Genomic DNA, 27,848 nt, shown 5'->3' with positions numbered 1-27,848 from the left:
AAAATGCTCAACATCACTAATTATTAGAGAAAGGCAAATCAAAGCTACAAGTATCACCTGACACTGGTCAGAATGGCCATCATCAAAAAGTCTATAAATAATAAGTGCTTGAGAGGGCGTAGAGAAAAAGGAACCCTCCTACACTGTTGCTGGGAATGTAAATTGGTGCAGCCACTATGGAGAACAGTACAGAGGTTCCTTAAAAAACTAAAAATGGGGCTTCCCTGGTGGTGCAGTGGTTGAGAGTCCGCCTGCCGATGCAGGGGACACGGGTTCGTGCCCCGGTCCAGGAAGATCCCACATGCTGCGGAGCGTCTGGGCCCGTGAGCCATGGCTGCTGAGCCTGCGCGTCCGGAGCCTGTGCTCCGCAACGGGAGAAGCCACAACAGTGAAAGGCCTGCGTACTGCAAAAAAAAACCCCAAAAAAACAAAAAATGGCATTACCATATGATCCTGCAACCCCAATCCTGGGCATATATCTGGAGAAACCTCTAATTTGAAAAGATGAATGCACCCCTATGTTCACAGCAGCACTATTTACAATAGCTAAGACATGGAAGCAACCTAAGTGTCCATCAACAGACGAATGAATAAAGAAGATGTGGTGTGTGTATACACACACACACACACACACACACACACACACACACACACACACTGGAATATTACTCAGCCATAAAAAATAATGAAATAATGCCATCTGTAGCAACATGGATGGATCTAGAGATGATCATATTAAGTGAAGTCAGACAGAGAAAGACAAATATCATATGATATCACTTATATGTGGAATCTAAAAAAATGATACAAATGAACTTATTTACAAAACAGAAATAGACTCACAGACATAGAAAACAAACTTATGGTTACCAAAGGGGACAGTGGGTGGGGGGGGCGGGATAAATTAGGAGGTTGGGATTAACATATACACACTACTATATATAAAATAGATAACCAACAAGGACCTACTGTATAGCACACAGACCTATAATCAATATCTTGCAATAACCAATAATGGAAAAGAACCTGAAAAAGAATACATATATATTCTGAATCACTTTGCTGTACACCTGAAACTAACACAACATTGTAAATTAACTATACTTCAATTAAAAAAATGGTTAAAAAAATACTGAAGAAGTTCTCTCTCAAAAAAAACATAAAAGTGTTGGGAATTAGACTATGAGCCCAGGATACCTATACCAGGGCCAAGCTTAGTGAGCTGCTTAGATGGCAAACCCCATAACCTGCCATAATTTTTGAAATGCCACCATTAGAAATTCACTCTTTTGAGTTAATATGATCTTTTAAAATAAAAATTTCTCTGGGTAGAGTGACACTGGTTAATCCATTTAAGTACTTCCCCATTAGTATAATTCAGTTTACCATGAATTTTTCTTTGAGGCAGAAAAATACAGAACAACAGTGCATTTATTTGGTGTGGGTATTGATAGGAATGTGAAAAACCAAGAAAACAAGATTAAAAGTTTTGGAGACAAATTTCACCTACATTAAGCTCTACCAAGACAGCACTGAAGAGTACAGTCCGTCCAGCACCATTTTCCTCTCAATCTCTGACAGCAGAGTGTCATCTGATCTGCTAAGATTTTGAACTTTCTCGTGGATATGACTTTCTTTTTCATTCACAGAGCAGCAGAGTCAGGCTGGTATTAAAATTCTGCTTCGATTGATGTCCAAGCTGAAACTATACTTTCATAGTTGAAACTGCCTGAAGCAACTGTGTTCCATGCAAAGGTTAGAAACCCCTGCCTTTCAGACTTCAGACTAACAAGTCTTGCTATGTGCTTCGCCTCTCTGCCTCTTCCCCCAAATCTTGGCCATCAGCAAGAATAAATTCTAGGGCTTCTCTGAACAACATCTGCAGGGAAGATGACTACATAACAGAAAAATATTATTACTTTGAGGGGTAGGTATTACTCTGATTTCAGAGACAGGGATAGAGTAGGTCAGACAAATTTGAGGCATTTGTTTATATCAATACCAAATAGAACCAGCAAAGGGATTCCCTGGCGGTCCAGTGGGTAGACTGGAAAGACGCCACGCTTTCACTGCCGAGGGCCGGGGTTCAATCCCTGGTTGGGGAACTAAGATCCTGCAAGCTGTGCGGCATGGCCAAAAAAAAAAAAAAAACAAAGGACCAGCAGCAGCAAAGCTTGAATCTCTGATACACTTTGATACAGGTTTTTGCAATATAACATTATGATCAAATATGCAGAGGCAGATGAGGTTCAAAAACAATCTCCGTCACTTACTAATGATATGACCAGGGCAAGGTTACTCATCTTTCTTAAGCTTTACTTTTGTCATTTGTAAATTAACCTTTCATTTGTTCCAAAATTCATTAAACAAATGTTTCTGGTTTGCAGTAAACATGTGTCTACTGTGTGCCATGCACTGTCTTATGCACCGGAATACTGTAAGCTCATAACAGAATACATTCTTCAAACAGGAAAATAATTTTAGAAAGTGACCAGTATATCCTAAAGACTTAACAAAAGTTCAGTCTACTTAACTATATATGACAACAGGGCATCATTTGAGTTTTTAATATGTTTTTCTCCTGACACTCATGTATTCAATAAGCAGCTTAAATATATATTTCTAGTCTTTCTCACATACCATGCAAGTGTTGCTTTCATTTCATTTGCTTATGTAGAGCAACAGTTGAAGGAAGAAACAGGTAGGCCACAAGCTCTAGTTACAAACTGGCACCCCAATCTTTTCAAAAGATTTAAATTAATAATGGGGACCGAATTTTCCTTTTGGTTTGTAAAACTAATTTTTAGGCTGTACGATAAGTGAGCTTTACCATCACTGTCTTTGAGTTCAGTGGAAACCCTTAAATTACTTATCAGTTTAGCACATGTTTACGTTTTCTCAAGGGTATAAACGCACTGCACTGCCAACAGCTGACAAACACCAGCTAAAACCCCCAGAGTGTGAGGCAGCTGAACAGGAAACACATCCTCTGCTGCTTCAGATATTTTTCCCGTGACAATTTGAAAGAACACCGAGCAATTATAATGATGATATATTTATATCTCAACTGGAATTACACACAGCTCTACAAACCAAAACAGGAATTAAAAGCAAATACGAGCCACGGCTGTACACAGGCACAACAAACCATTTGGTGAGTCTATTTGAAGACAGGATGCTTTTCTCCATTACCTCTAGTCTGTGATGCTTATGAACAGGGCGGCCGCCTCCTCCTTGCCTGCAGCCCCAATCAATCCGGACCTCTGACCGACTGCTTCCATTGGAACATGAACGCACTACTTGGTCTTTAACAGAGGGATTATGCCATGTTTCTCTAACGTTTTTAACTTTGAAAATGAGACATAGGCACAAGGTCGTTTCCTTTTGCGGTTTCATACTTGACAGAAGTTCTCCGGAAACGCTAACTCAAGAAGTAGTAACTGGTCTGTATTTCTCCTTACAATTATACCCTGACACCTTTGGTATGAATCACGTGACTAAACTCTCAGTGGTTTAAATAATGCTGTTTAGACTGAAGTAACGTGAGACAAGTATGCTTTAGCTTCATGCCTTAACACACTCAATATAGAAAGTTTCTAGAAACACTATGTTTCTGCTTCCTCTTTTTTTTTTACTTGTCTAGTCTACTCACAGGTGCAAGGTATTAATCTCTTTACAGCATGTCATATGATCAACAGAAGCTTTCAAAATGTATTTCTAAACAGACTGTCGCCTAGATACGTTTAAGTCTGGTAAGCAATTTTACAACATGTAAACTTTTCTTTGCTTTTTTCCTTTTCTAGCTTTAGTGAGATATAAGTGACGTATAATACCGTGTAAGTTTAAGATGTACAACACGATGATTTGATATTCATATATATGGTGAAATGATTACCACAAGGTTAATTAACATCTCTATCACCTCACATAATTACCATTATATGTTGTGTGGTGAGAACATTTAAGATCTACTCTCTTAGCAACTTTCAAATATATAATCCAGTCTGTTAACAATAGTCCCCATGCTGTACATTAGATCCCTGGAACTTATTCATCTTGTAACTGAAAGTTTATATCCTTTGTACCTGGTGGCATTCTTACATAGTATCAGTTTCCCTAAATCAAAAAGTATTACATAATTATAATCTTCTTACCCTCCTAAATATTCAGAAACCTTGTCGTTATTTTACATTTAGAGGAACATAAGATATAAAATAATATCCTAAAGTCTTGTCTTAATAATCAACAGTAGAAACATTCAGCTGTTTCAGGCACTGGAGATGCAAAGAAAGGGTTTGTCCTCAAGGGCTTCATGATCTTGAACTCAAGTCACTGGCATTAAAAAAGAAGAAGAAGGAGAAAAAGAAGGAGAAGGAGAAAAAGAAGGAGAAGAAGGAGAAGAGGAAAAAAGGAACAAGGCACTGTCACATGATGGCATAGACCAAAAGGGAAATGGGCGTTCAGAGGAACAGAGGTCTGAGCATTTCAAACAATGGCATCACAAGAGTACTGGAATTCAACAGAAGAGGATAGTTTAGAAAATCAGAAAGGAAGGAATAGTCTAGGCAGGAAGTCTAGACAGGAACAATGGCCTGAGCAAGGTCTTGGCATAGAGAAGTTCATGGTAGGTTTGGGAAGGAGATGGAAGCCAATATCTAAGGTGTTATCTCTCTGAAAGCTTTAGAGACATCAATAGCTAGAGAAATGGATCTAGTCTAATTCATTTCACATAATATGCTAAAAAGTACTGAGTCAGCAAGTAGTGCTAGTCTTTTCCCAATTTTAAGAAAAACAGATGAATAAGGCTCACAAGGGTAACTGAACATTGCTGTGGGCATTTTCCAATATCTGTACCCACCAAATATCTTTCATTTATATATGCTATGATAAAATCTTTACATCAAAAAGTGTACACTAATTTACTGGATAGTATTGATTTTGGATTGAAGAACTCAGAAAAGAATAAAGTGTGATGAACATCACCACACTCCATGTAAGTTTCTCACTGTTCATTGAGAATATAGAACTCCGGGGAAAGTGGCTAAATTAATTTTGAATGCAAATCATTAACATATTTATGAAAATCATCTTACAATTATTTTTTTAAAAAGCACACACAAACACACACACACACGAAACTGTTCACACATTTACCAAGTGTGCTCCAGAGGTTTTCTCTAGTTCATCCTTCCAACACCTGCTTTTCCCCAGCCAGGTCCTCTCTCTGCTCTACTCCTGTGCCTTTTTCAAGCTGCAAGCTTGTCTAGCACATCCACTTTCTCCCTCTACACCAAGCTGTCCCTTCCACTCTGATCTCAGCACTCGATTCAAGATTTATCCAGTTCAACAAGCATTTCCTTTATTCTCTGCAATCCACACTGCCCTTAGTTTGTAGGGACATCTACTGTAGCTTGTGAAATGCACAATAATTAACGTGAATGATTCACTTAACAAACATGCATCATAACCTATTTTGTGCCAGACAAGGCAATCGAGGTACAGGAAGGAACACGACAGCAGGAACACGGTTCCTGCTTCCTGGAGGCTATGATCTCAAGGCTATGAGTCGGAGCTATTCTTCCCTTGCGGGCCTATCTATTATTCCTCTTTGCCTCAAATGTCCTCTCCTTGCTACTCCAGCAATCTTTCCCTTTCATTTCCAAATCAAAACCCAATCTGGGATCTCTTTTGAGGTACTGTGCACACAGAACGTACTTACTAAATAAATAAAGTATGGCTAAAAATGCCATACACCCATGAATGATGAAGAAACAACTATGGTAGATCAACAGCAATAATAAATGTTAAGTGTACAAAACCACTCACAGCATTAGCTACGACTGCAAATAAAACCTTGTTTTTTCACATTTAAAGAAAGAGACCACCAATATCTACCTAGCAAAACCACATCTATGAACCACAAAACTATATTTCCTCTTTAAAATATTTTGACAGCCAGTAAAAGAAAGGGCAAGAGAAGCCAGTTTGGATGCATTTAAAATATAGTGTTAAGATATAATTGTCTTAATCTGAAGCATTCTTATAATAAGCACAGTGTCTTCCTCCATCCAAATGTGGACATAGCCACCGACATTCCAAATCATCTTCCAGTTCTCTACCTTTCTGAGCGGATACTGAGTCCAGAGTTTGTCTCACCTGGTGGCATAGTTCTTCCCACTGCCTTTGCAGAAGCTCCATGCGTTCGTTAAGGATGGAGATATCGTCTGCACTGATGTAGGCACAGACAGCATCCTTCAGCACCATCAGCCGTGCCAGGTCATCTCTCCAGCTCCCAACTGCATTTTCCAATTCCTAGATTTAAAAAAAAGCACAAAACTTGAATACCCATGGGCACCTATCATCAACAGTTTCTGAGGTATATTCGGAATCCCCTCTTGATGTCCTTACATTTCCATCCCATTCTATTTGAACATCCAACTTGGTAGCTACTTTATTTGCTTCCTACATAATCTGATAATTTGCCAAGTTCTTCTTATATAATACCAGGTTGCTTGCAGAATCTTTCCTAATGGGAAATGGAAATCTATTTCCCATTTCATTGATCTTTTCTGATCGTCTTTTCTAGTTCAAGTTTCATCACTGCATTGATCTTCCTTAGTTTTAAACCAACATTACCTTTGTCCCAAGTGACTGATCATGTTAATGAAATATTAAAAAAAAAAACCCAAACAACCTGATTTAACTTTCATGTTCAAAGACTATCAGTTGCTACATTCTGTGATACAGGTTTACAATGTAGTAGCTGAAAGGATCAGTTGCTGTTATTACTCAATTTAAAATAATGGACTGAATACGTTTTCCGCAGGAGAAGAGATTTCTTTAAGTTACTGGGAAAAATATGTATTTTCTCCTTTTGGGGAACAATTTAAGGGAAAAATCCAATATTTGAATGAGTTGACAATAGTTTTTGCAATGCTTTGAACAGATGACTAGTTTTACAATTTGTACAGCTCTTGCTTTTTGCCAGCTGTTGACGTTTTTAGATTCCAGCTAATTTTGTACATGAATAGAGTATTTCCCATGGCTTTTCCCCTCTCTTTTTGTCTCTTCATACAGGAGACAAGTTTCCAAAGGCAAAGGCAATTAATGGTACCGTCTGAGGCTAACTTCTCAGGCAATTTAAGCAAACTAGGTTATAGCCTGAATTTTCTAGGTAATTGCTTTGTTTTGCTGCTAAGGTGGTTTGCGGAAGAGTAGCAGAGAGCTGGACCAAAATGCATCCTTCTAATCTCCAAACTTAATAGCAGGTGTGTTTGTAACTGTCGTGTATTTTGGGAAATGAGGTCCCATGGTAACAGTATTTGGCTGAAAGACCAAACTATCCAGGTGTATTAAATATGCAGCATTTCTGCTTATAACCATAGACATATTAAATTGTCCTATCAATGTAAAGATTTTCCTCTTTTTATACCAATTTTCAACTCCCAGCCCCCCAACTCAAACATCAGATTTGGTGTATGGGTTAAAAGAGAAACACCACCTTCAGAAACCAACTGTTTCAGACTCACAGACTCTATTTTAGATGAATCTGTGTGGTAAAAATATAGCCTTTGGGTTCAGGAAAACCTGATATTTACTAAGTTTGAAAAGTTACTGAACTTCTAGCTGCCTCACTTTTCACATCTGTAGAAGGGAATAGCAGACTGTGCTCATGACCTTGTGTTCATGCCTACTAAGATAACACTGGTTAGCCACTGGCATATAGGAGGAGCCCAGTAAATTCCCATTCTTGCTCGTTGAAAGTTTTCTTTAATCATTTGTCATAAATTCACAGGCACAGACTTAAAACAAATTCTTTTTAATCTTTGCATACTAGTGAATTTACACCTCAAGATAGTATTTCTCTCCCTTGCCATCCATGACATAAAGTATACTACCTTTTCATTTTCCTAAATCTGCTTCTTTCAAATTTCAAAGATCATCCTTACATTTTAATAGTGAAGGAAATTTCTTATATCCACCCTTTTCATGATTTCCAGACTTCTTTAAAAATTAATCTTTCTTAAAGGCTTACAGCCTCTTAGCCAAAAAGAAGCAGAGAACTCCTGATCAAAATCCAAATCATTTAAGTCTGTGTGAAGTTTTAAACGGAATTACTCCAGTGCAGTAATTTGCAAATGACTTGGAGAACATGAGGACATGTCATCTGGGGGGAAAAAAGCATTTTTAAGGGTAGTTGTGATTTTGTCTGCATACTGCTCAGCAGAGAACTGCTATTCAGGCACTCCACTTGCCTACACAGGAGTGCATGGAACAAATCCTACAGACACTAAATCATGTTGGTCTCAGCGAGCTCCCCATGCAGGGAGGGGTCTGTATTAGCTTCTGATTTGCTTCCAAGTGCCATTTGAAGTGTTGATCATAACCTTTAAATAGTTAGGGCCCTGAGTATCTGAAGGATTGTGTGTCTCCATGCAGTAACTGAAAGCAGCTACTTATAGTCCCTACTTTTTTTTTTTTTTTTTTTTTTTGCGGTACGTGGGCCTCTCACCGCTGTGGCCTCTCCCGTTGCGGAGCACAGGCTCCGGATGCGCAGGCTCAGCGGCCATGGCTCACGGGCCCAGCCGCTCTGCGGCATGTGGGATCTTCCCGGACCGGGGCACGAACCCGCGTCCCCTGCATCGGCAGGTGGACTCTTAACCACTGCGCCACCAGGGAAGCCCATAGTCCCTACTTTCCTTACAGGAAAGAGCCTGGAGGGCAGTGTGTATTTCTCCAAGGGCCGTCGGCTGCGGAATTTCCAGGTTGCTGAGCCTCACTCTTCTTTCTGTGAACTAGACTCTTCTAGAATGACTCTCCAGTGTGGACACTTTAAAAAGATTGTCTTCATTGCTCTTAACCTAGTTTTTAAATACCTTTTAATGCTGTGTTTTACATTTTCATTTACTTACTTAAGGTAATCCATAAACTAGTCTATAATTTCATCGGCTGCAATAAATCAACAACCAAGTTGCACCAGAGTTGTCTGCCCTAATGCAAAACACCAGAAACTTGCACCTACATGCAGACGTTCATAGGAGCTTGACTGAAGCATGCTTTCAAAGGCGTTATTACACTGGAAGCACAAGTAGTTGCCGGTTAAAAGCTCAGTCCAGCGACTTACCTTGCCACGCATCTGCTCCGCGTGGAGCCCGTCGTGGTGATCTGGCAGAGGTGGGGAGAGTCTCTTTTTGAAGGTTCGTAGTTTCTCCAGAGAATCAGCTATTCCGTTCTCACATTTTTCCCAGTCCTATAATGGGAAGAAAAAGAAATTTCATGGATTTTTAAGGAGCAGGAAGTTGGAAAACAAGAAAAACTCTCTTCTCAGTTCCCAGAGAAAGAATTAAAGTTACACTGATGAATACTGTGAAAGCGCCCACTCACGCTACAGGGGGGAGCATGGGAAGAGCTGAGTTCTAAACTGGACGGTTCTCATCATCTGGGTGACTGCAAGCAGGTAATGCACTATGTGTTGCTTATGAAAACTGAAATGATACACAAACTCTCTATAACTGTATTAAAGAATTAAAGGAAACGATGGGGGCCAAGACACCAAGTACTAGACACCCAGAATATTACGGGTACTCAAAAATGTTACTTGAATCCAAATCTATCTGCAGAGGTGAGAGTATGAACACAGTACTTTGCCTCTTTCCTAGCTCCACCCATAATGGCACTAATGTCTACAGTATCTCAATGCACTCTAAAGGATAGAAAAGAGGACATGAAATCTCTTTCAGGGTGAAAATACATATAGGTAAGAGAAATGACATGAAATGTAAAAATAATATAACCCTGACTCTGATTCAATTCAATATAGAAACAGTATGAGCCACTTAGATTTGAATTGTTACAGAAGCAGAAACATATAACTCTAAAAAGCATGGCATTTGACCGGCTTTCTCTTGATGGTACCAAAACATATGTAACAAAGGGCTAAATGTGTAAAACATAAAACCTATCCAAAGAAAAAAAGTAGAGGAAGAAAAATAATGCACAATTTTTTAAATGTACACCTTATATGCCAGCTACTGGTAAGTGTTCTGAAGGATAGAATGGTGGTGTGCAATGTACTGACAAAAGAAAACATACGTGATGTGCTTGTGTTTTGGAAGGTTACACGCCAAAGGTAACAAGCGTTCCTTCTGGGGAAGATTCTAGGATTTGGGTGGTGGTGTAGGGGAAATTTCATTTTTTACTCTCTATGCTTCAATTATTATCTACATCTTTTTCAGACACATGTATTTCTTAAGTAATTAAAAAAGAAAAGAAAAAAATGAGAGGAACCACGATGGAGACTTTATTCTTTACAGCAGCCTATCTACAAATGAGCCCACATCTGGTGTCTCAGTGCCAATTAAATTCAACTAAACACATCTCCTTCATTTTGTCCAATACCTCCCATTCCTGGCCTCCCCCTCCCCAGTAACCATCCCTTCAACTTAAATTACTGAGCTCCAAAGAGAGACAACTTGAGTTGCTTTTAGTAGTTAGCCTGGAGCCAAATCCTGCTGCATTTCCCTTCACATTTTCCCTTTCATCATCTTTCGTCACTGGTCTTTTCCTGTCTCGGCTCTTCCTATCTTCTCTCCCGATGCCTTATTTTCAGCACAGCAACGCACGATGCTATTACAACTGTCTTCTTTAAGAAGTGCTGGCTACAGTGCCTCCCTGCTCATAATGTCTTTTGGTTTCTAAATAAACTGAGAGTTTGGCCCAAAGTTCTCATTTCTCTTTAAAATTCCTTCGAGGAACTTCCTAGAGTACATAACCTCATTCCCTCTTCCCATTCACCAGAAAGAACAAAAACAAGACCCCAAAAACAAAAGCCCCAAATGTCTATTTTGGACAGATTTGTTCCAATTCTGCTTTAGTAAAAGATCTCGGGGGCTTCCCTGGTGGCGCAGTGGTTGAGAGTCCGCCTGCCCATGCAGGGGACACGGGTTCGTGCCCCGGTCCGGGAAGATCCCACATGCCGCGGAGCGGCTGGGCCCGTGAGCCATGGCCGCTGAGCCTGCGCATCCGAAGCCTGTGCTCCGCAACGGGAGAGGCCACAACAGTGAGAGGCCCGTGTACCGCAAAAACAAAAACAAACAAAAAAAAGATCTCGGTGTTCCCAGGCTACACTTAGTTCATCAACGCTAAGCACAGTGAGGGTAGACAAAAGATCCTCTTTTGCTTAAACTGAACAACATCCTCAATTAAATCATCACACACTGAAATCTCTGAACACGCAGGCAAGAAATGTTCATTGATCTGAAAGAGAAAAGGTCAGCTTTTTATTCTTCCTAACGAAAGTAAGAGGCAATAGTGAAGCGGGTAAACAGGCAAGACATAGAATTATAATGACTGTTTTTGGCATATTTACTCAGCATTTAATTAAAAGCTAAAAATATGTAAGCTTTATAGCTACGGTGAAAAGATACAGTAAAACAAGGCTGTATAAACATTAGAATTTAGCTCCATAAATTCCTTTTTAGGCAAACAGGATCCAGTGTATGATCCAAAAGAAAATAAAACTTTAACAAGAGAACAGGGATTCCCCTTTCCAGGATGGCTTAGATTCTGAAGCTATAACCAAGTCTTTTTTACTACATGAATTATAAGGAAATAACTAAATGTTACGGTCTGCAAACATCTATCAAAGTGGATGTTTTATACACCAACAAATAGACTAACAAGAAAAGCAAATGTAGTGACTCAGCCATCTCGCCTTATTAAGTCTTAGAAACGTGTCCAAACATCAATCACAAATAAAGAAAAAGATATGATTAACATGTTCTCTGCAGAATGATTTACAATGTTTTTAATCCTTTCCTGAAAGCAAAAAAAGAAGAAGAAAGAATCAGGCATGTCGTATTACTGATTAATTGCGCTGTGTGCAAAAATGGTTCGTTCTCTAACATATGTTGGGTGGCATTTCTGATTGATTGCTTCCTACACAGAAGGTGATATATTATTTTTTTCAGCATTTTATTTTTTTTAACATCTTTATTGGAGTATAATTGCCTTACAATGCTGTGCTAGTTTCCACCGTACAACGAAGTGAATCAGCCACATGTATACATATATCCCCATATATTAAAGAAAATTCAGTAGAATAACCCAATGAATGTGCATACTTTAAGCATTAAAAAAAGCAAAATGTGTTTCATTAGCTTTAGTTATTACCTCTGATCCAAAAAGTGACAGTCCAAATTTAATAATCTTAGTGAAGTGTTGGTGATTATCAACATATATAAAACCTCAGTATTTAGTCATGTTTAATTTCAAAATGAGAATAATCTAAACAATAATAATTACCATCATTTACTGAGTACTCAGTATGTACCAGGTACTTTGATACCTGATTTACTTCCATTATTTCATTAAAACCTCACAATGCCCTATGAAAGAGATGTAGTCATACCCACTCTACAGATGAGGAAATTGAGGCTTTGATAGGTTGGGTTAACCAGGTTACTTGGTTTCTTAATGGCTTTAACTTGGGTTTATTTGAGTTTAGAGTCTATGCCTTAATTCAACTGCTGCTTTCATCGTGTCTTATGCAAGGAATTGGAAAGTGAGGGAGAAAAGCATATTGTGGGAGGTCTGCTAAACCTACATTTCCCTAACCTTGCTGTGTAATCAGCCTGCTATCTGTATCCAACTAAAGGTTTAATATACCTCCTGGAGATTTTATCTCATAGCAACTTGCTTGGATAAGCTAAGATCAAACCAAGAGTATCTTCTTGGATAGGTTTTTCCCTGCTATAAAAGAAGAGACATCAATCTTGAAAACCACTTTAGAGTCTTAGATTAGGGAGTGGAATCTACTCTTTGCATTCTTGTCTAGATTTATAAAGTCATCTCATGGCTTCTGGCTGAGCACTGGCCATGAATCAGAATTCATTGCTTGGATGGTCTTACTAGACTTAAAACGACTTTGTTGGGGGATTTTCCTGAAAGACCACCTGCTGAAAATTGGGCAACTTTTCTAGTTCATGCAAGACAGGACAACGTCCTAAACAGGACACAGGGGATCAAAATACTGCAGGGTCTGACGTAATGATCTGCATTATTTGATTTGCAGGATAACAACGTTGAGGAAGCAGCACAACTATTAAAAGGGCTTTTTTTTTTAACATCTTTATTGGAGTATAATTGCTTTACAATGGTGTGTTAGGTTCTGTTTTATAACAAAGTGAATCGGCTATACATATGCATATATCCCCGTATCCCCTCCCTCTTGTGTCTCCCTCCCTCCCTCCCTATCCCACCCCTCTAGGTGGTCACAAAGCACCGAGCTGATCTCCCTGTGCCGTGAAGCTGCTTCCCACTAGCTATCTATTTTACGTTTGGTAGTGTATATATATGCCCATTCCACTCTCTCACTTCGTCCCAACTTACCCTTCCCTCTCCCCGTGTCCTCAAGTCCATTCTCTACATCTGCATTTTTATTCCTGTCCTGCTCCTAGGTTCTTCAGACCATTTTTTTTTTTTTTAGATTCCATATGTATGTGTCAGCATACGGTATTTGTTTTTCTCTTTCTGACTTACTTCACTCTGTATGACAGACTCTAGGTCCATCCACCTCACTGCAAATAACTCAATTTTGTTTCTTTTTATGGCTGAGTAATAAAGGGCTTTTTAAACTGCATTAGGCCTACGGGAGGAAAGAGCCGAACTTACCTGCAACAAGAAGGCCAGTTTTTTCTTCTGCTCCTCCAGATGCACACTGGCTGATCTCCATCTCTCTTGGATTTCAGCGAGTTCAGCCTGCAAGGCAGCCTCAGCTGCACCGTCGGCAGAAAGCAGGAGCTGTTTGCCAGCCTCCACGGTGAGGATGTAGCTGCCTTGCTGTCGCAGGAACACTTTTTCTTTGAACTGAAAGAAACCGTAGATTTTTACTTTCTCATCCTTCTCTTTACCATTTCCCCATTAGAAGTATTTTTAAATAATCCTAAAATTTTGCAAACATAACATGCCCTCTTTTTTCCAAAAAGCTTTACTGACCCAGTACTTTGGGCCTGAGTGAAGCAATGTATAAAGAAATGAGAATTCCACACAGAAAGCTTAGTTTCTGCTCCCAAGTTAAACGCAATCACGATGCAATAGGAAAACTGCTCTATGAGACTGATGCACAGGGGCACAGAGGGACATCTGACCCACGCTGGGTGCACAGGGAGGCTTCTTCAAATGGTGAAGCCTTCACGAGTCTTGAAAGACACAGGAACACAACCAGATTAAGAAGGATCTGCTGTGATGAGAGCCAGGACTCAGGGGGAAGACATCTTCCACACAGAGAAATAGGGTGGGCAAATCTGCCATACAGGATAAATATGACGAATTCAGGACACTGGACTTAGTTTTCAGTGGCTGGAATATAGGATTCCCGTAAGAGAGTGGGAGAAGATGACGCCAGACCACACCTTGCACAGGAATTTGGTTTTTATAGTAAAAGTGACTAAGATTCATGGAAGAGTATTAAGTGGTGGGGTAGAAAATGGAATGGAAGGCCATATATTGGATACTTTAAGACAGGTTAGGAAGCTATTGTCTATCTAGGCAAGAAACCATGAGCACCTAATCTAAGGTAGTGGCAGTAGGGATGGAGACTTGAGGGATATAAGATATGGGGAGGGAGATAAAATGAAGAGTATAGCTCTAGAATGGCTCTGGGTTGCTGACTGATAGACCAGATAGCCGGTGATGTTTCCTGGGTTTGGACACGTGGAATGGACTGGTGGAGAATGGTTGATCCAGAGATCACAGGCTCTATTGGAACCACGGGGTATATTATGTCTGTAATACACATAGATATAAAACTAAAAGGGGGCTGAATACATGAGTTGGAGGCTCAGGAGGTGAACGTGACCAGAAGATACCAACTTGACCCTTCTCTGCTGGTAGGGAGTAGTGGAAGCCACGTGTATAGATGAGGTTTCCCAGAGAAGCAAGGAGGAGAAAGGAAGCAGAGAACAGTGACCTTCAAAACAAGAGGAGCCTATGAAATATACTGGGAGGGACTGATGAGAGGGTGTGGTGGTCTCCATCTAAAAGGATGGACTCCCAAACTCCCAAAAGTAAGGGGAATGGACAAACAGCTCACACAGGACTGAGTCTTTCATCTTTTCTGGAATACTTCAGTTAAACTGCTCATGAGTGAAGTATGTATAATCAGTGCGAAGTTTTCCTTTCCTTGTCATTGCCTTTCCATCCACGCTGGGATTCACTGAGCTGCTGGGAGGCCTTGGTGGGTGAAATGGAGTCAGTCTTTGTGAGAGGCTGGGACTCACCTTACTTTCATTGTTAAATATGGACTTTGTAATGCCATCATTTTATATATTTCTGTTGACATTTGAGAACAATGCTTGTCCTCATTCCAGTGTCACCCTAATATCCTTCTGAGGAACCGAGGCCAGGGTAAAGTGTGCAGCGGAAATGCAGAAAAGGTTTAAAAACCGCCTGTTTTGCACCTTACCTGCACTTCATCAAAGAGGGTCCTTGCTTGCTGCAGTGGTATTGGGACACTTCCGAGACCACTCACGGGGAGATAGGACACTTCAACCAACCATTTCCGAAGCTTGTCCGCCATCTCCTGATAGCGCTGCCACTGGCGGATCTGGCTGTCAATGATGCCCCGCCTCTGCTGGGCTCTGCGGATCACCCCCTGCCACTGATTACTGAGAAGGGTCAATTTGAGGTTGAACTCATCCCTGGTGAAGAAATAATTACATAAGGAAAACCACCGTTATCCTGGATGTAGTTACATGATCAACCAATACACACATACACACATACACACATACATACATGCTTGATGACTCTAAGCCCTAAGAGGTGATCTAGGGCAGAGGTTTTCATATATCATGCCACGATCTGTTATCAGGTCTACTGAAAGTAATTTAAAAAATTAATAACAGTTAAGCTATCAGTGTTTGCAAATGGTGAGTGTGTTCACATCTTAGCACAGGTGGAAGACATATCTGTAAGGTCAACTGTCATTTACCCTCTCTCAGAGTGCATGAGAGGGAACAGAGCGTAGGGCAGCAGCTACGATGCGAACGGCCCCCTGAACGTGCCTGTAGCAATGTATGCAGCACGTGGCAGCATCCTGTGTACGCAACAGCAGGAAAGGAGGGGCCCAGCTTATTTACAACCTCTGTCTTCAGCTACAATTATAAGTCACTTTGGATGAACAAGACTGGGTTACTTTAGCTGGAATCATAAACCATTTAAATAAAACTATGTTACGTAAAAATATTTTTAAAAACTGTACTCCATAAACTCTCAGTATTCCCTCACAGTAGACAGTCCTAATCTTTAGCAGATTTCACAAACTCATCTAAATCATCCCTTCTAACGTTTTAAGCCCACTTCACTTGTTCTTAGCAAAATGAAAACTATCTAGTCATCATTTTCTGAATAAAGGTTGTGCATATACTTAGAGATATTCAATTTTATTTACGCTTTCTCAATTTCAGGCTAACTCATCTCAGATCTTGTAGTTGGTTCTTCGTACCTCTGTTTACTACCTTTAAAAAATGTTGTTGGTTTTTTATTATGTTTTCCTTAACATCCAACTGTGGCTTTAGAACTGGTTTGTCCAGGATCACATAGAATGAGTGTCTTTGTAGATTACAGTGTCATTCACACATTTTAGTACTAAAGTGTAACATTACTCGCTCATTCTCTATGTTACTAGTCTTGCTTTTCTTCCCTCCTGTGGGGGGCTCCTGCTCTGAGTTGGATTTACTGTCCTGGGCTCCTATATTCTTGATACCTCTTATTATCGAGGGCCACCATAAACTTTGATTTTGTAACCAAATGTGTCATTAAGTGCTTCTGGTTTTGAGAGGAAATTCTGATATTTATAATCTAATTTCAGTAGAACCAAATATGATGAATTAGGTTCATGAGACTTCCCTAAAAGTTACAAGCATCTATCATCTCTGAAAACATCTAACTCCAGGGCTTGGAGAAGAGAACCCTATATATTGCTTCACTATCAGCTAGCCATCCAGGGTCTCTTTGGAGCCTCCGTCCTCACTTTGTAGAACCAAGCTGCTCTGAGCTATCTGTCAGCATGAAGAACTACTCAAAACATGACACTGGGCTCAATGCTGAACTTCAACTTTCAAAAACAAAACGTATATACGAACTTTTAAAACGCAATACATTTGTAATCTAGGACCTTCCTATTTGTCAACAGGCTCTCATCTGTAATTTTTTTCACTTGCAACTTTCAAAGTTACCCTTGGTTCCCATCCTCCCATTTTCATCTCTTTGGTGTTTTTCCCTGCTAACATTTAAAATTTAATAGATGTTGGCTTGAGCATGAATTTTACATTTTATTTTACTTAATGACTCAAGCTTTTATAATATTGTTACAGAGTAGGGAGGATAAAGCAAAAGATAAGTTAATTGCACTTGCATGTGTCTTATTTTGAAGGCCTTAAATTCTTAGTAAAGCTCACATTTAAGTTTGGCTTCCTTAGGATAGAATAAATATGGCATCACATTTTGTTGTTCCAAGCTTAATCATGAAAATCTTTCATGTACTTCCAAAGAAGTACTTCCACTTAAAACTGAAATTGCTTCCAAAACTTTAAAAAAAAAGCTCTTAATAAAAATAATGACTTATTTTCTATTTTTTTGGAAAAAAAACTAAGTTAATTATAATCACAACTACTGTTCTAAATATGGAAAAGACATACATATGTGATAAAATAAATGAGGTGTGTATGCCAAGTATCACCACAGAAAGTCATGGGGTAGAGTAAACACTGTTACTAGGAAATGTAAATATAGGACGAAATTGCCAATTCATACGCCATAAATCTGAAGAGGAGCTAGATTTTCCCTCTGCATTTTTAATACAGAGATAATCTGCTAAGTAATAAAGAGGAAGCAGGGTTTCAGGGTGAGTGTAATCTGACTTAAGTCAGCAAACCATTTTCAAATGTGGAGGTGTTATCATGGTATAGGAAACCTGGCTGGTCCTGACTAAAGACAAGGTACACGAGTGGTAGGCTTGATGCTATTGCTACTTAGTTATGTGACCTTGGTCAAATCAGTTCACATTTCTGGGCCTCAAGTTTTCATTTGTAAACAAGAGAGATGGTCTAGTGATCTCTACGCTCCTCTGAGGAATAAAATTTCTGTTATCATGTGAGAACATTAGAAGCATCTGTTGACAAACCACTGATACATCACTGACACAATTCATTCTCATCTATTCATTAATTCTAGTCCCCTACAGACAACGAGTGAAGGTTGGCTAGGTGATTTCCAATTACTCTATGTCCTTCATGTAATATGACAGCACTTCTTTAAAAAGATTCAATACTTAGTCACTTCAGAGATTCAGACAAGTCTTTCCTCCCATTTCTGAGGCTCCTCTCCAGTACAATTGCCTTAGGAAGATGGGCTCTATGCCCTCTAACCTGCTCATTCAAAAGAAAATGGCTAATTTACTGGAACCTTTCTTCATAATAATATATCGAAGATCCTACCTGTCATCAACTTGACCTTGTTCTAGAAGATGCTGTCCATCAACAATGATCGAGTGTAAAATCTGCTGACGACTGAACATCTCTGCTTGAAACAACTGTTATTTTTAAAAAAGAAAAACATAATTTAGAGTTCCTAATTTTAGTGACCAGTTCTCCAATAACTTTCCAAAAATTCTGGTTCAAGCGAGACTATGAAAAATATTTCCAGCTGAATCAGGTTGTATATGAAAACCTGCAATGTAAGAATATTTTTAAACCATCAATTAAGATAAACTTAAAGATACAGTTTAGTTTTTGTTTACTAAAACTAAGTGACTAAAGGTAGAATTATGTTTCCCTTCTTCCTTTCAAAATCACCTAATAAAGTTAGTTAACACATAATTTGTATTGTTTTTTTTTTAATATGCAGAATATGGTCCATTTTCAGACAGAGAATCACTTAAGACCTTTTAAAAAGTTGAAGAATGGAAAAAAATCCACCCTTTTTATAAACTCACTGTTTTTCAATTTAACTCAGTTAATAAAATTGTTTCACTACTAGGGCTTCCCTGGTGGCGCAGTGGTTGAGAGTCTGCCTGCCGATGCAGGGGACACGGGTTCGTGCCCCGGTCCGGGAAGATCCCACATGCCGCGGAGCGGCTGGGCCCATGAGCCATGGCCGCTGAGCCTGCACTTCCGGAGCCTGTGCTCCGCGACGGGAGAGGCCACAACAGTGAGAGGCCCGCGTGCCACAAAAAAAAAAAAAAAATTGTTTCACTACTAAAAAAGCTCAAGAGAAAATCTTTCAGATTTTCACTGTTTTTTAAACAGCTTTATTGAGATAGAATTCTATACCATACAATTCACCTATTTATAATTTAATGATTTTTATTATATTTCCAGAGTTATACAACCATCACCACAATCAATTTTAGACTATTGCCATAACTCCCCCCAAAAGCTCCATACTCATTAGCAATCACTCCCCATCTCCTTTCAATCCCCCCAGCCCTAGGCAGCCACTGATCTCTACGGATTTACCTGCTCTGGATGTTTCATATAAATGAGATCAGGTCATTTACTGTCTTTTGTGACTGGCTTCTTTCCTCTTAGCATAACGTTTTCAAGGTTGACCCATGCTGCAGTATGTATGAGTACTGTGTTCCTTTTTATTGCTGGATAGTATTCCATTAAATGGATAGACCACATTTTATTGTATTCATCATCAGTTAGTGGGTATCTGGGTCACCTCCACTTTGGGGCTATTATGAATAATGCTGCAATGAACAAAATTCTGGTACAAGCTTTTGTATGGACATATATTTTCCTTTCTCTTGGGTGTATACCTAGGAGTGGAATTACTGGGTCACATGGTCATTCTATGTTGAACACTTTAAGGAGCTCCCAAATTGTTTTCCAAAGTAGCTTCACCGTTTTACATTCCCACCAACAATGTATGAGGATTCCAATTTCTCTATTCCCTCATCAACGCTTGTTTCCTTTTTCATTGTAGCCATCCTAGTGTGTGTGAGGTACTATCTCATTTTAGTTTTGATTCATTGTATATTACGTCATTGTTGGTCAACTCTATAAAACTGGACTTAAAAATCCCTTACACATATTTAAATTCTCTATTTTAAAAAATTTAAGCAAAATGTCTTAAAATTAATTTCATTCTCTTTAAAGTCCAGCATTAAGCTTTTCTCTGCTTTAGCTGCATCCTATCTCTCCATTTGTGTATATTTCATAAACACGGGAGCAACTTAGTTACACCAGTAAATAGCAAAATAGAGACTAATTGCAAATTGATTAATTCGTTTTTGTTTTTGTTTTTTTTTGTGGTACGCGGGCCTCTCACTGTTGTGGCCTCTCCCGTTGCAGAGCACAGGCCCCGGACGCGCAGGCTCAGCGGCCATGGCTCACGCGCCTAGCCGCTCCACGGCATGTGGGATCTTCCCGGACCGGGGCACGAACCCGCGTCCCCTGCATCGGCAGGCGGACTCTCAACCACTGCGCCACCAGGGAAGCCCGATTAATTTGTTTTTGTATCTAATTCTTTCTCGATGTTTCTTGAGAAATGATTATAATGCAATTTGATCAAGAGGCACACCTGGAGATATTTGGTAGTTTGATTTCCTAGTATAAAATATGTATCTGTTTTTTAAAGAACTCACAATTTTTATTTATCAAAGACTTTTGATCAAAGCATAATCTCTTAATGAAACTAGCCTTGACAACATTAGTGTAGTCTGTAATTCAACTGGGAAATTATCTTACCACAATTCTGGCACCATACCTTGCAGGGTACTGAAGCCTGCCCCATGCTTATAACCAACTATGGAATAAAGACTGGACTGCATTTTTGTGATTAAGATATCGAAACTTCAAGCTTAAGAAAGAAGGCAAAAACATCGCATGCATTTGAGCAGATTCAGCACACATTACAGGACTTTCATTCTTCCACATGGCATTTTGCAGCATCTTACAAGGCCTAAAACAATTTTATCACCCAAAAATGTACTGGCATAACTTACCTCATGTGCTCTCTGCTGCTCCAAAAGAGGCTGATAATTGCCTGAAATCTCTACTGCTAACTTCTGTTCTGTTTGAACTAGGAATTCCATCCATGTTTCACATTTTTCCAAGAAAGTTTGATGTTGTAGCAAAAATGACTGTAACTTACTGACAGAAGAAGGAAAATGAATAATGGTGATGCTGTTGCTTTTTTCTTATACCTTCAGCATATAAAACTAGATTAAGTATTCTCTGTTCCAATTCTAATTTGACCTCCACAAAGCTTTCATGTTAGGTAGTAAAATTTTGTGAAAAATAAAATTGAAGAAAAGAAATTTAAATGACAAAATTATGTATCTTTAATATATTCTTATATAAAAGTTTTATTTTTTGATTAAAACAATATTCAGTACATTAAACATGGGAAATCACTTCACATTTTGAGTTTCTCACTTTTAGTTCAAATTGTGTGAATAACGTTGGAAAGATCTAGAATTTATAAACATACACAAATCATGAACTTATTATTTCTACTGATATTTCAGAGTGGCCAAAACATCTCTGGGTTACTCTACCTGAATCTTTCTGTAGTCTGGGTGGAGATCAGAGACCAGTGCCGGTTCAGATTCTGCATCCTTTTGATTTCTTTATCATTTAGGGGCAACCTGTATCCAAGCTCATTTAGCCGGTCTAAATCTGGGACCATGCTGCTGAATTTTAGCATCTGTCCCTGAAAGCAAGATGCAAAACTACATTTAGCACCACGGTCAGAAAAGGCAGAGCTCTTTCAAAAGTGCACAGCGATCTTCTGATTTCAGGAAGAAGCTGGTCTTTGGTCTCCTCTGCATTTCTAGCCCACCCCCTCGCAATCTCCAGTGCTGCAAAGGAAGCAAAGCTGCATCTCCTCATCAGCTTCCACTGCTGCTGCTGCTGTTGCTGCTATAGCTACTCACTATCCCTTATTCAACATTTAATAGTTTACGTGTATTATTTACTTGATTTATTTACTCATAAGTAATTCCTTTTCTTTTTTTTTGCCGTACGCGGGCCTCTCACTGCCGTGGCCTCTCCCGTTGCGGAGCACAGGCTCCGGACGCAGAGGCTCAGCGGCCATGGCTCACAGGCCCAGCCGCTCCGCGGCACGTGGGATCCTCCCGGACCGGGGCACGAACCCGTGTCCCCTGCATCGGCAGGCGGACTCTCAACCACTGCGCCACCAGGGAAGCCCAGTAATTCTTGCTTGAACTGATAAAGGATGAAAATTGTGCTGATGACTGAAAGGACTTATTTCTTACCCTTTATATTTCATTTATCCATGTTAGTCTGCTCCTTTATTATTTAATAATAATATTAGTTATAATAGTAATAGCTAACTAACATTTATTGAGCACATATGAACCAAGCATTGTTATAAGAGCTTTACAGGTAATAACTCATTTTATCCTCAAAACAATCCCATAAGGTAAGAACCACTACTATTCCCAATTTACAATGAGGAAGAAGAGGCACAGACACTAAGTAAATTGCTCAAGGCCAGCTAGTAAGTGGTAGAGCCAGGTAAACACGACTTGCTGGGTTCTCCTTGGATGGAACACAATCCCACCTGAGCTCCAGAATCACCACCCATTATCTTAAGAGCTTCAGTTTTAGGTCCTTGATCCCAACCCCAAAGTTAGTGAGACTCAAAAAGTGTATGCTTTCAGATCGCAGTGTATGCTTTCAGATCGCTTTCCTCCCTTCACACACAGGACAAAGCTGCCTGTCCTGGTTCTGTGGGCATTCGTAACTCCATCTAGGAAATCGGCTACAGGCAGGAGAAAAGGTCAGGACACCTTTGGCTGTGTGTGTCCACTTGGCGTGCTCTGCAAAAGGCTCATAACCCTGAAGAGAGAATAAATCTTGCCAACTGTCGAAGCCAAAAGCAAACTATTAGATGGCAGAATTTCCACGGGTGGACATCAGCAGTGAACAAAACTGACATGCCACGGTCCCCCTCCTGGTGCTCAGAAAGAGTAAGACACTATTCCAATAGCAGAGAGAACAGCAGTCACCTATCACATGAACATCTTTGGATGGTACGATGAAAGTCTGAAGGAAAATAACACCGGGCTATGAAACTGTGTCGCTGGGGGGCCTGACCATGGACAGAAGGGGAGGCTTTCTGAGAGTGACCCTGAATAAAATGACCAGGAGTTGATGCCTTTTGGGGACGAGGAACGGATTTCAGAAAGCGGAGGATGGGCATCTTACACACAGACGCCGGGAAGCACTGCAGCTCCCAAGTGCCTGGAGAAGGAGACAGACGGTGGTGAAGGCGAGACCCTTAGGGAGGTGGAAGCCGGCTATTGCTGGTCTTGATACTTCACACAGATCTTTATCCTGAGAGCAGTGGGAAGCCATGGAGGGTTTTAAGCAGAGGGATAATAGTAATAAAATGTGCATGTCTATTGTGTTATTTTATTTACTGTAAAGTCGTTCATGATCAAGTAAAACCTTTTAAAAGAAAAAGATCGGGCTTCCCTGGTGGCACAGTGGTTGAGAGTCCGCCTGCCGATGCAGGGGACACGGGTTCGTGCCCCAGTCCGGGAAGATCCCACATGCCGCGAAGCGGCCGGGCCCGTGAACCATGGCCTCTGAGCCTGCGCGTCTGGAGCCTGTGCTCCGCAGCGGGAGAGGCCGCGACGGTGAGAGGCCCGCGCAAAAAAAAAAGAAAAAAGAAAAAGATCATTCTGGCAGCTATAGGTTGGAGGGAGAGAGGTTGCTGCAAAGAGGTCCACAGAGGCTGAGGCTGTGGCCTTGGCCCCTGAGCAAGGTCGGACAGCGTAAAGTAGGAGTGGAGGATGGTAGTGATGGACATGGGAGGTTCAAGAGCTATGAAGGAGGTGATGGATTGGGCGCAGGGAGGGACCAGAGGCAGGAGGAGGAGTGAGGTGGATCTTAGCTCTGCTCCTGGGGGTCTCCCAACACGGACCACGAGATCAGCTTGAGCTCAGTGCCATCACTCCTCTCAAGAGAAGAGGAAAGCAGAGCTGGCAAGAGTTTCCTTGGGAACAGAAAGTAGGCGTACGTCAGGAGTTTTGAGTTTTCTTTAGGACTTTGAAGATAGAAGATCTGGGACGAGGATTTGAACACACGTACCTTAAGTTCCTCCATCCTCTCCTGGATGGTCGAGAGGTCAGACAAGTGGCTAGGGTCCTGCCCCTGTAGTATTTCTTCAGCTTCTACTATCCAGGCTTCCAAAGCTTCTAAACTCTTGGTAAAGGTTTCATAGTCAAGAACTCCAGCCTTTTTTTCACAAAAGAAAACTGGTATTTAGAAATCTAGTGAAAGGGCAAGTGGATATTAAAATGATTTTTCATATTCTTGTGCCAAATTCCCATTCCCAAGATGCCATTCCTAAAAAGACAAGGCTCAATAATTTAAATTTTCTTCTTTTTATTTATATAGTTTGCTAAACACTTAGAATTACTTCTACGTACCATTAATTAACCAATTAAAGTTATTTTTTACATTATCAAACAGAAATATATTCTGATTCTTGCAAAAACTTGTCAGGTAAACATGACTGTTAACGTTAAAGCCACTTAATGTCTATTAATTGAACATATTTTACCGTGGAAGGAAGCACTGATTTGGGGGCAAAAGTAAATTGTAGAGAAAAGTGCAAGACTCCCACGTTCCCTTGACCCCATTGGAACTTCCAAGTTTGTTTAGTTTTTAACTTTCTGGTCTTGAAGGAAGCATTGCCTCGATGATGAAAAATTTTTCTTTTCCTGTGTTTATGCCCAGGTTTTATAGAATGCCCAATTTATAACACCCGGTGAATGTGAGCTCTGTACCTGTAACACAGTCTGCTGTTTGCAAAGAGCCTGTTCTAGGGCACATAAGTGTTGACTCAAACAGAGTTGATCAGATTGAATGGCTGATGCTGCCGAGGCATCTACTTGTTGCTTGAGTTGCTCTCCCAGCTCATGGAGAACGAAAAGGGAATCCTTAACTGTCCCCAGTCCTTTGAGCAGGTCCTACAGAAGATGAAAACAGGCCCGTCATGAAACAACATGTTAAGTGTCCTCCTTATTATAAACAATTAGAAACACTCAATTCTTATTTGTCAAATTATTACACTAAATAACCTTCACCTGCAAGAAAAAAATCAAGAACTGAATTCCATTTTTAAAAACATGTATGTGTATGAACATTTAAAAAAATGTACTATTCTTATTGTAAAAGCTACATGGGTTCATTGTAGGACATTGGGGAAATGCAGAAAAACTTATATAAACAAGGAAAAACATGATCTACAAGTAGAGCCAATAACTGAAAACATTTTGGCAGTTTTTTCCTGCCTCTTCATGTAACTGATATCAAATTGAAAACCCAGTGCTACATTTTACCTTTTTTGACTTAATACTATACACACAAGAGAGGAACTATATGCGCGGTCACATTTTAGTGGTTACAGTACACCCTCCCCTCTTGGTGGGTGCAGCGCCCTAGCTATGGCTCTGGTGAGCGGCAGGAAGGGCAGACTCTATCTCCGTTCTTTTCTGTGATATCTCTCGCCTCCATTTTTTGTGGGACTCTTTTATATGCTCCAAATTAATAAGCTGGTGGAAATTCCCTGTTTCTCGTTTCCATCCACCTCTGAGGGATGACAACTGACTGATTCTTCCACCTGTTGCTGGTGCCCCACCAGATACACAGAGAGCAGAGCCTGCTACACCCGTGCAGGGGCTACAGTGAGAAGGGGAAAAACAAAGGGCAACTTTAACCCTGACAGAGAGATCAGAAAATTCACAGCAATCATCTCAAACACTAGATTCTAGAACAGGCATAACTCAACGAAGGAGGACTGAAAATTGAAAATGACAAATTTCATACAGATAAACTATGTGGAAAGAGAAATCAAAAAGCACAGAATTTACTGTAAATCTTAAACTTTAGCTGTAAAGTGATTATTCATTTTTCATGTGAAGGTCTTAGAATGGGTTAAACTTTTATTTATGTGCTTTTTATTGCCTAATTCTAATAACTGATTTGGGAAAGTTTATAAGAAGGTCTTTGAAATAAATTAATTAAAATAGAGACAAGTAAGGACAAATAGTAAGAGGCATGTGATAGGTGAAACGAGAGAAGAATTGCTCTTGAAAACCTTAAGTAGGTTATTGGCAGCTGCAGTGAAAAAGAGAAATATTAAAAAGCTATTAAAAAGAAGTATACCCATAAATCAGGAAAGAAAGACCTCTTCCTACCATTAAGTTCTTAGAAGAAATTATTATGTTGATGCTTACGTAAGAGATAATGGACCTCACTGGACAATACCTTGGAACAATGGAATTTTAAAAGATGTAACATTACTCTTCATACGGTCATTTCTTATATTGACCATCTCTGTAAAAACAGATAGCCTAAGTCTTTCACATGGACTGTATTCCATTAGGAAAAATGGGAAAACAACTCTTTAAAAATAAAACAACGGGAGGGGATCTCTTAAATCTGTTACATGTGCAACTGTGTTCTGAAAACCTAGCAGCCTCTCTGATACTTGAAACAATTCTTTTTGGATAGTTGTCTCACATAGAGACATAACAAAAGCTTAAACACAGCAGCACCAGCCCTGCTAAACTTGAGAAGTCTAAGCTTGACAAGTTGGTAACACGTGATAGTTCCTGAACATACGTTGCAATCTTGAATCCATGTGGCAACTTCGTCGTCCGCGATGTCCCTGTCAGTGGCTGCCTTCAAGAGCTCATTGGTTCGACCCTCCTGCTGTTGAACTGTAGCAGCACACTGTTTGGAGTAGTCCCTGTATCTCTGCCAAAGCTGAAGTAGGGCCTTGCTGGCGTGCAGCTGCTCTGCAATCTCTTCCAGCAAGTGATTCCATCTGGAAACGATAGCAAAACTCATGGGCTGATTCCCACCTCTCACCAAATGCTGTTATTTACTATTTTATTTTTCATGATCCTGGTTCATGTGAATATGGAAATAATGCAGATGTCTCATTTCTATCGAACGTAATAAAAAGTAACATTTCACTCTCATATTTCAAGGGTAGGTAGTAGAGATGAGGTCAATCTTGGGGTATACCGCAGTTCTAATTCCTTTCTAAGTATCTCCACTACATTTACTTACCCTTGAGTTCATTTTGTGAAAATGAAAACATTAATAGAATAGAACCTATAAAGCTCAAATTCAAAATGCCAGTGTTCTAATTGTATGGTTATTTATAATAAGATCGTGATATGAATAATGAGCAACAGTGTAAAACCGGCACGTCCCATACCTCATATTGACTTCTTTTAGTGTATCGGTAAGAGTTTCTGTCACAGGCGGGTGACTCTCTTTTAACAGTTGGTTGGTGATAGAGCCAAATTTCTGTAAGCTCTTTTCCTGTTTTTCTAGATCATCTTGAAGATTCTGCCCAAAGGAAATGTGCCACAGATGACATAACAGGATCTAAAAATTCTAATGATCAAGTTTAAGGGTAATTTATAGCTGTTTTCATAGATATGAACATACAAGTACAAAAACCATGACTTTGCCCCAATGCTTTATGAGCTTTCTTTAGATAACCATTTTTTCTTTTTTATGAGTTTGTTCTTATGGGTGTGAGGAGGGTTCTTAACAATTGAGACTTCTTGGAGTGGGAGCTGGAATTCTGCTGGGAAAGCTCACACGGGGAGCCCCTGTCCACTGTCGAGGAGGAAGGTGTGGGGCTGCTGGGTGTGCAATCCATTACACTGCGGTTCTCTTTGCTGCTCAAGGTCAAAGTCCAGATCTCTGCTTTATTACTTACCCAAAGTTGCTCTACCAGAGATTCCTGATAGTGAGACTTTAAGAAGGCATAGCTTTTCTGAG

At 40.0% G+C, this 27,848-nt stretch overlaps 1 protein-coding gene across 4 annotated transcripts in view; it reads right to left on the bottom strand.

Annotated features, from left to right (window-relative positions):
* The window catches only part of SYNE1 (spectrin repeat containing nuclear envelope protein 1), a 462,280-nt gene that overhangs the window by 67,788 nt on the left and 366,644 nt on the right, over window positions 1-27,848 (bottom strand). For 3 of the 4 annotated variants that reach the window (XM_027083161.1, XM_027083173.1, XM_027083179.1), the window contains 11 exons: window positions 27,274-27,407; window positions 26,670-26,874; window positions 24,830-25,012; window positions 24,129-24,275; window positions 21,566-21,720; window positions 21,011-21,158; window positions 18,498-18,592; window positions 15,464-15,698; window positions 13,672-13,866; window positions 9,125-9,250; window positions 6,157-6,312 (listed from right to left, as the gene is read on the bottom strand). In XM_027083161.1, coding sequence (XP_026938962.1) covers window positions 6,157-6,312; window positions 9,125-9,250; window positions 13,672-13,866; window positions 15,464-15,698; window positions 18,498-18,592; window positions 21,011-21,158; window positions 21,566-21,720; window positions 24,129-24,275; window positions 24,830-25,012; window positions 26,670-26,874; window positions 27,274-27,407 — 1,779 coding nt within the window. Of the gene's footprint in view, window positions 1-3,192; window positions 3,321-6,156; window positions 6,313-9,124; window positions 9,251-13,671; window positions 13,867-15,463; window positions 15,699-18,497; window positions 18,593-21,010; window positions 21,159-21,565; window positions 21,721-24,128; window positions 24,276-24,829; window positions 25,013-26,669; window positions 26,875-27,273; window positions 27,408-27,848 lie in introns of those variants that run through there. The other variant, XM_027083188.1, reaches the window with a different exon arrangement.

Source organism: Aethalodelphis obliquidens, unplaced genomic scaffold (assembly GCF_003676395.1).
Source record: "Aethalodelphis obliquidens isolate GAN/ISIS:26980383/991018 unplaced genomic scaffold, ASM367639v1 scaffold3, whole genome shotgun sequence".
Lineage (NCBI taxonomy): Eukaryota > Metazoa > Chordata > Mammalia > Artiodactyla > Delphinidae > Aethalodelphis > Aethalodelphis obliquidens.
This window is presented reverse-complemented; position numbering and strand designations above follow the sequence as displayed.